Raw genomic sequence first — 9,646 nt, forward strand, 5'->3', positions numbered from 1 at the left:
TGCATTCTTTTGTTGACGGATAATAGAACTGTTTCCAGTTATTGGCTGTCATGGGTGATTCTTAGATATTCAACGATAAGTTTCCAATTTCCAGGCAAGACATAACAGAACTGATTACTACTATTTTTCTTTAGTTCTAGTTAATTAGTTGGTTAATAATTTGTTTCTACATTTTAAAAATTAACTCACCTCTGTATTTATGTATTCACTAATGACATTTTGTCATTAAACTATGTGATTTTCTGCAAAAACATTTCAATTGCCTTTTTGTTCGTTCTGTTTCTTATAATAAAAGCCACAGTACTTACAATATAAATCCCGGTATTCCGTGTTCTTGGCTCCCATCGTGTTCCCATAACTGCTTACAAAGCTCCTCCTTTGTTCTGCCTAATGAAAATAAGTACGTCTCTTTTTCTTAGACATGATACCTGACTGTTGGGTTATCTGTATCTGTTTTACAATTTTAGTCAGGCTAAATTGTGTTTGCACATCACCCGAGGTTATTTTTCACCATATAGTCACCTATATGTACCCTACTTTGGGGTTTCCTTCCTTCCCTCAAGTAGTTCCCCATATTTAACACATTAGTACTTTTTCCTAAAATATATGTATATTTCCTTGATTGATTTAATTGTATACTCCACAACCAACTTAATAATTATTAGATAGCAAACTGATTCACTGTTAATGAGTGAATTAAAATGAACCAGTTAGTCTCAATAAAACAAGTAGCTTTGAGCGTAAGATAGCATTAGGAAGAACTTGTTTTAAAAAGCCATTCTAATTAGAAGTGAGTTAGTGTGATTTTAATGTATAAGCCGTATTACCTGAATTCTGCATTAGCTGGTTTTCATTTTCACATCATTTACCTGAAAGTCTATATTGAATATGTTATTTTCTTATTTATTTGGCATTCAATGTACTAATTTCACATTTTATTCAAACCAATACATATCTCTAAACTATTCTGTTTTTATTTTATACTTAAAAGATTTAATACCATAACTCCCTGGATAAATGACAGTTTAGGATACAATTCTGGTGGGAGAATTTCACCTGAATTTTAATTTATCAAGAGAATTCATGTTGACACATGACTCAGATGTTTACTGTGTTTATGGCTTCCTAGTTATCAAGAGGACAATAGCTTCAATTTGAAATATTCATTGCAGTTGAGTTTTTGTCAAAATTGACATTTATTTTTCTCATTTATTTCTTTTTGTAATTTTTTAAATTTACTGTTGTCTCCTCCTTATCTTAAATTTTACCTGATACCATTTCTTTCTTAATTTTTCTTTCAATTCTGTATTATTTTGATAAAATTTATGGGTAAAAGATTACAAATAACAGAAACTATTATTCTCAGAGGGAGAACTATTCCTCAGAAGCGGTGTTGTTGTTTTGTGCCATTGATTTACCTGTTGCTAAGTGATCCTAGGAACAATGGATCTGAACCTTGCCCTCTCTTGTGTTCTCAGGAATTACTGTTGTTATTGTTTGGTATTATTGTGTGACCCTATGAACAAAAGATATGAATCCCGTCCTATCCTGTGACATCCTTATCATCTCTGACACACTTAAGTTCATTGCTACAGTCCCTGTTTCAATCCATCTTATAGAGGGTCTTCCTCTCTTTCAGCTAATTTACAACCCAATAAACACATTAACAAGTTATTGACTATGTTATTAATTCAAATTCATAGAAACATATATTAATTTAAAAGTTTATTATTGACTTAGGACTGGAAATTTATTTCTAGAAATTAATTGTATTTTGATATAAGAAATAAATTTGCAACAATAGGAAAATTCTGGCTCAATATTAGAGTGTTTTTCTGAGCCATGCTTCTTGAGACCATAAGGATAAATATTTAATGAATAATCTTCACAATAATGTAACAAATGAGAAGAAAGGCATTTTTCTTGAAAACGTATTGTAGATTGTTAATGAATAAGATTGTCAAAGCAGAAATCTGTAATATAGATACAATTATTTTAGCAGTAGAGAGTAGACCTATGGAAGTAAGGGAGAGGGAGGCAAAAAAGAATAAATAAGAAGTGCTTTAAATTCTGTATTGACCAATAGAGTAATACATATTGTTGTATGATTTCCAGTCAGGACGAACTCATTGTTGATCCTTTAGTAGGTTTTCAGGGGCTTTAAATTGTCTAACTGCCCAGATGTCTAGGGTGAAGCAGCTGATGGATTCAAATAACTTGTCTTAGAGGTGATAGAGCCATTCCTTACAACTAGGCCAATAAAAGATTCTGAAATAGGGAAATTGCAGAAAATAATGAATAAACAGTAGCAGGATAAACAATCTATTTTAATCCATCACAAATAATTACTGTGTTATTTAGCAACTGTGCAACCTAGAAATTCCTGTAAAGAGTCTTGCATCTTTCTTTTCTTAAACTATTTTCTCCTGACACTCACTCTCACGTTCATTACAAAGACAGACGAGGAAGAGAAGACCAAAATGGTTGTCAGAAGAGACTCTGAAAATTGCACTGGAGTGCAGAGAAGCCAAAGCAGAGGGAAGAATTCAAGATACTAAAGAGTTGAGTAGAAGATTTCAAAAAGCAGGACAGGATGACAAAGTAAAATATTACAATGAAATGTGTAAGAAGTTGGAGTCAGAAAATGAAAAGGGTCAAAGTCACTCAGCATTTCTTAAGCTCATGGAACTGAAGAACAAATTCAAACCTCGAGTTGCTATAACCAAGGATGTTTTTGGCAGAATATTTAATGATCCAGAAAGTATTAAAAGAAGATGGAAAGAAAATACTGAGTCACTGTATCGAAAAGAATTGGCAGACACATTGGAATTTCATGAAACAACAAATGAGCAAGAGCCTATGATGATGAAGGAAGAAGTTCAAGCTGCTTTGAAGGAAATAGCAAAAAATAAGGCATCAGGAATAGATGGTATACCAATTGACATATTTCGGCTAACAGATGCTGTCCTGGAAATGCTCATCAAGTTGTGCCAAGAAATCTGGAGAACAACCACTTGGCAAACTGACTGGAAGAGATCTATATTTGTTCCCATTCCAAAGAAGGGTGACCCAGTAGAGTGTGGAAACTATAGAACAATCTCATTGATTTCACATACAAGCAAGATTCTACTGAAAATTATCCAAAAATGACTGGAACAGCACATCCGCAGAGAATTGCCAGAAGTCCAGGATGGGTTTAGAAGGGGTCATGGTACTAGGGATATTGTAGCTAATGTTAGATGGATCTTAGCTGAAAGCAGGGCGTACCAAAGGAATGTCTATCTGTGTTTCATTGACTATGCAAAGGCGTTTGATTGTGTGGATCATAACAAACTGTGGCTGACTCTGAGAAGAATGGGAATCCCAGAACACTTGCTAATGCGAAACTTATAATTGGGCCAAGAGTCAGTATTTAGAACAGAGCAAGGAAACACTGCATGGTTCAAAATTGGGAAGTACGTACACCAGGGATGTGTCCTATCTCCATACCTTTTCAACTTGTATGCAGAACAGATTATCCAGGAGGCTGGGCTCTATGAGGAGAAATGTGGGGTCAAGATGGGTGGAAGATCTATCAACAATCTGAGATATGTAGATGGTAAAACCCTGCTTGCTGAAACTGAGGAGGACCTGAAGTGATTGTTGCAGAGTGTCAAGGACTGCAGCCTCCAATATGGATTGAGGCTCAATGTCAAGAAGACAAAGATTCTCACCACTGGCAGCATCAGGCTGGATGGTGAAGATATTGAGATTGTTCACAGCTTCAGTTTGCTTGGCTCCACAGTCAACACTCTCGGCACCAGTAATAATATGTTATGTAATGAGTTAACTCAGTGTCATAATGACAAATACTGCATAAAACCATTACTTTAAAAATAGATAACTAGTAAGATCTGTATAAAAGTCCAAAAGGAGAAAGGGGAAAATGCAGGGGGAAAGAATGTGAGGAGGGTTGGAAATCACTGAGATATTTTTGTTTGGTGTGTGGAGGGAAGGGGTGAGGAAATAGGAAAAACTCACTTGGGACCTGAAAAGATGGATTAACAGTAGGTATAAATCAGTGGTGATGAATTTTATAAAACAAAATGTGTAGAAATGATCATATCAAACGAAATGTGAATGAAGGAATATGTGAAACACAATGTATGTGAATCAATTAAATGTATATGATTTTTTTAATTCAAACACATATAGAATTTTAAAAATCCAAAGTAGATAGATGATATTAATAATTTTTATTATTATTCTTGGTAAATATTATTAAGAATAAATCTACTTGTTTGACCTTTTCACATAAAACATTAAGACTTTGTATTTGTTTATTTCTGATATCATTTATTTTTACTCTCTTCTTTATTATATTCTTTCTTCCTCGTACAGGAGAATCATTTTAATTCCTCTTTTCCTGGTTTCTTGAGGTAGAATTCAGGTCACTGTTTTAGTCTTTTTTCCTTCATTATGAATGCCAAACTTTTCTATTTATTATTTACTTCTCTTTCACCAATTTTAGATATTATATTTACATTATAGCAATAGAATTCAAAAGGAATTCTACCTAGTGATTTTGTATTCATTTTATTTTGTTGTTATCTAGCATTGAATTAGAAACAAACCATAGCTGACCTTCTAGTGAGTTTTCAGATACTATCAATCATAAGGGTTGGCAGAGCGGTCTTGCCACATGAGCTGGGATCTGAGGCAAGGAGTTTGCAAGCATTTAGGCGTGCCTGGCTGATAAGAAACTGAAAGGTCTCGCCCTGCTAAGGTGTTGGGAGATTTAATGTCTGCTAAATCTGGACTCTGGCTTCTTGAGGCGTTGCCGGTTTGAAGACTCTGGGCACTTGTTGGGTTCTTTTAGGTCCACATGAGGGTTGTCCTGTTTTTCATTGTTTTTGTTCAGACATTCCTCTAGGTAGTATAGCCCTGGTGTACAAGTTGCCATACAGCGGTAGGTTGTGGTTGCTGTGAGGCTGAACACTGTGACACTGATGTATCAAATGCATTAATGGCTGGTTACCCAATGCGGACAGAGAGTGGGGTGGAGCTCCCCGATTGAAACAAGCTTGGAAGGAGGAATGGCATCCACTTCCGTAATAGCTTGCCTCCGGAAACCCTATGAACCTGGCGAGAGGATGAAAGACACCCAAGCACTGAGGACTCTCCTTCATAGGGTCGCCTGAGACTCAACAGCACTTAACAACAGCAACAACATCAATCATACAGAAGGAGATTGCTCATCTTTCTCCCATGATAAAGCTGATGGATTCAAACTACTTTCAGTTGGTAGTAGAACACCTTATTACCAAACTACAGAGTTTCCTATTGATACATAAGATTTTTCTTAAAGGTATATTGTTGCTTTTGAAAATGTTTGGCTATTGGGAAACTTAATCTAATTCATGGTAGTCATCGAACATACTTGGGTTAAAAAGGTCAAATCCACCAATAGTTCTGAGGGCAATCTATCCTGGCCATTTACATCTTCAGAAATTCAATAAAGGGTCAATTATGAGTTGATTTTACCTTATGCATTGAGTTTTTGGATTGATTAAAACCAATATGTAAGGAAACAATTGTTAACATTGGATTATAATTTACTTGTTCAGATATTAGGTCAATTATTTTCTTTTTATCAAAATATTACTAATATCTTATTCTTATTTTCAGGACTAAAAGAAAAAAGCCAACAACAACAACAAAACATGAACCAAAAAACAACAACAACAAAAAAAAAACCAAACACAAAAAACCAAAAAACCCACACCTCTTAAAAATGTCTTGTTTTAAAACTTTATTTTGAATTGAGAACATCTCTGCTTGTGAACTAAAAATGTCTGTTGAACATTCTTCGTAGAGCAGTATTAATCTCCTTGTTTCGTAGACTGAAGATTATGGGGTTTGTGAATGGGGGCACCATGTTGTAGAACATGGCGATGAGAAGACCTTTAAGGGATGCTTTATTTGAAATGGGACTAAAGACAGCAGCTATGACAGAAATTACAAAGAGAATAAGTATCACTAACTGTGGGGTACAGGTGAACAAGGCTTTGCTGCGGGCTTCCTCAGAACGCATCCTAAACACAGCTAAAAATATATTAACATACGAGGTAAATAAAAAGATAAAACATATTAAAATCATAACTGAACTAATAACAATAAGAATATACTCAGAAAATTGCACATAGGAGGAAGAAATCCTTAAAAGTTGAGAAATATCACAGAAGTATTGATAAATCACATTGGATTTCGTGAAGGGAAGCTGGAAAATGGTGCCCGTGTGGATAGCAGAATAGATCAACGCACAGGCCCAAGAACCCCCTGTGGCCTGTAGACACATATGAGGGGTGAAAACGAGCCCATAGTGCAGGGGATGACAGATGGCAACATAGCGGTCATAGGACATGACTATAAGAAGTTCATACTCTAAAGATGCGAAGAAAATATACAGGAATATCTCAGATGCACATGCTGGAAGAGAAATAAATTTCTTGCCTGTTAAAGAATTCACAATCGCTTTGGGAACTGTAACTGAGATATAACAAAAATCTACAATAGACAAATTAGCTATAAAGAAGTACATGGGAAAATGAAGATGTGGGTCTATCACAATAACAATGAAAGTGAGAAGATTTCCAGCCAGGGCTCCCAGATAAATTATTATGAATATCAGGCCCTGCAAGACTTGGAGCTTCCTAGAGCTTGATACATCCATGAGAATGAATTCTGTGATGATGGTGAAGTTATCCATGTGTGCTAATATATTGAAGTCTCTCTGGAGTCACATCAAAAGGAAAAAGTGCTTTTAGGAGCAAAGTGGCTGGTGAATCATATGCTTTAACATAAATGTGTTCTAAATAGATATCTTCTAGCATAGGATTACAAATTTTCCCTATTATTTTACAATTCTCAAGAGGAATATCCTTTTTATTGTTATTACGTTCTTAAGAAATTTGAAGAGACCTTTGACAGCCTTTTGATAAGTAGCTGCTCTGCAATCATGAAGGCACACAGTTTGAATCCAGCAGCTCCATGACAGAATGATGGGCAGTCTTTTCTCATGTAAATGACTGTCTCAGAAAACCAACTGGAGGGTCAGCTACGGTTTGATTCTGGCTTCATGGCACACAAAAATGAGAAATTTGAGAACATTGCTAAGAAAATTTCTTCCCTTAATATAGCATTATTGTATAAGTGAAAAACTTCTAAAAATTATCAAATTAAAAAAAATAACCTGTCAAATCTTATTAAATAATAAGTAAAACCTAAAATAACACAAACATGATTAAGTTTTAGATTCATAAAACTTAAAATAACATTAACAAGCACTTTTCACAGATAAAACGTTTTGGTGGTTTGATGTCAATTTTGGGTGACACTCCAATAGCTTGGTGTGTGTTTACGCTACTTCTTAACCACTCACTGCAAAACAAGAGTTGAATGTTACTTTTGAATTTGGGGTTTGTTGTTTTTTTTTCCTTATTAGAAAAATAATCTTCAGATGTATTTTGATTATTGAAATATTGTAACGCCTATAAAACAAAGTTGCCTTAGGTGAACTGTAAAATCTCAAGACATACTTGACGGAGTAAAGAACATTTACCTGTCATTTGGTAGCTGTTAGGTGTCACCTAGTCAGTTATGACTCCTATAAAATAAGACAAACCATTAATTAGAATGAAGTTATTAGAATCAGTTAATTGAATCAGAATTGAAGAAATTTCATTTTAAAATTTCCTGTTAGAAATTAAAAATAAATTTTGGAATAATCACTATTATAGACCTATAGTTGTATCTGTGTCTTATGCCTCCCCTGTGTTCTTTCTTGAAAAATAGTTTGAATTCACCAGCTGCTTCCAGGGAGAGAGACAGGAAATGCCCTTTTATTGAATTTTCAGTCACTGAAAACAAACTAGAGGGTTAGCTATGAGTCAGTTCCAATGTGACCATACCAAATAACAAAACAACAACAACAATTATTTGAAGTACAGACAATGGCTGCTTTTAGGTGTCATTGAATTAACTAAAGCTCATAGCAACCCTACTGACAAGAGAAATAGACCATGTCTTAACTTTCACAATCTTCATGGTCTCTCACATTCTGAAGCCAATTTTCACAGTCACTGTTTCAATCCATCTTGTCAAAGACCTTTCTTTTATTTCCTCTGACTTGCTACCTTTCCCAACATGATGTGTTTTTCCAAGAACTAGCCCATTCTGACAACATGCCCAAAAAGAATGTGAAATGAAGTTTCACCATCTTTGCCTATAGGTGTAACCATGGTTGCACTATCTACAGGACAGACTTGATTATTCTTTTGGCAATCCAAAGAATATGGTACTATTCTCCAATATCACAGCTTCAAGATATCCTATCCTATCCTATCCTATCCTATCCTATCCTAGTCTATGAATTCTATTATCCTAATGTTGATGTTGATTGCCTTCAAGTTGAGCGTGACTCAGAACAACCCTATGAACAAAAGACCTGAAGCCTTTCTATTACTACCGTCATTTATCATCATTCACAGTGTTTCCACAGACGTGTTGTTTAGGAAGTGGATGGCACTTCTGCTAGGCAACTACAAATCCAAATAAAATTACCAGGTACATTAAGCTATACATTTCTATACTATAACCAACTGTGAATGGTCTAACAATTCAACTTATAATTCTGGAAAAAATTCAGTAAAATAAAGTCTCTGAGCAATGTTGCAATTTTTTTAAAATTTTTTTTCTTTATATGGTAATTTTTATTTTTATTTTATAGGAGACAGGGAGTACTGCTATTGCAAATTTTTTATACCCAAATTTATCATGTAATTAAACCTAAAAATTTTATGTTACTTGCTTTTGCTATAAAGGTGTAGTTTCTTTTATTTTTTGAAAAATGAACAACATAAAAAATTTAGTATTAAAGAACCCTGAAGGTGTAGTCTGTAAGGAGTTGGACTGAGAACCCAAAAATTAGCCTCTCATAGATTTCAAATCCACTTGTCACTCTACGGGAGAAGGATGGACAATCTTCTTCTGTGAGATTTAAAGCCTTAGACATCCACTATGAAGTCAGCTATGAATCTGTTCTGACTCAAAGCCAACAATGTGTGTTTTATCACTATATTAACCACAGCATTCTTCTTACTTTATTTTTGATTTTGGAAAAATTGTGTTTTAAAAGCTAATTAAATATCCATAAATATATCCAAATATATATGAAAATATCAGCTAAAATATATTCCTATCCACTCAAATATATACGTGAATATGTTGCAAAAAAATTAAATTCTATTTAGCTGCAATATCTTACATGTATTGGATATAATATCATCATAAGGATTTTCCTCAAACTCTTTATTAAAAAGAATCCCACAAAATAGTTATAACTTTAATTTACCTTTTTTGAGAAAGTTTCTGTTTTATTGTTCCATCTAGTTAATTGTGACTCATGACGATCCCATGACTTTTGATCAATTACTTATCCCAGAATTTCTAAAATGGGGATAACACAGTGAGAAAATTGCTTAAGTGATTATGTAAAATAAAGTGATAACTTTTATTTTAGAACATGGTAGACGAAAGGAGATGGAATAGATAGATAGATGATATAGATATAGATATAGATATAGATATAGATATAGATATAGATATA

General features: G+C 34.1%; 1 protein-coding gene across 1 annotated transcript; it reads right to left on the reverse strand.

Moving 5' to 3' along the window:
• Positions 1-5,824: 5,824 nt before the first annotated feature.
• LOC102866922 (olfactory receptor 14I1-like) lies at positions 5,825-6,748 on the reverse strand. Its single transcript, XM_006894003.1, has one exon. The coding sequence runs from the start codon at positions 6,746-6,748 to the stop codon at positions 5,825-5,827; it is 924 nt and encodes a 307-aa protein (XP_006894065.1).
• Between the last annotated feature and the right edge of the window lie 2,898 nt (positions 6,749-9,646).

The sequence above is a fragment of the Elephantulus edwardii genome, unplaced genomic scaffold (assembly GCF_000299155.1).
Source record: "Elephantulus edwardii isolate Elephantulus edwardi_28Jun2011 unplaced genomic scaffold, EleEdw1.0 scaffold00133, whole genome shotgun sequence".
Classification (NCBI taxonomy): Eukaryota; Metazoa; Chordata; class Mammalia; order Macroscelidea; family Macroscelididae; genus Elephantulus; species Elephantulus edwardii.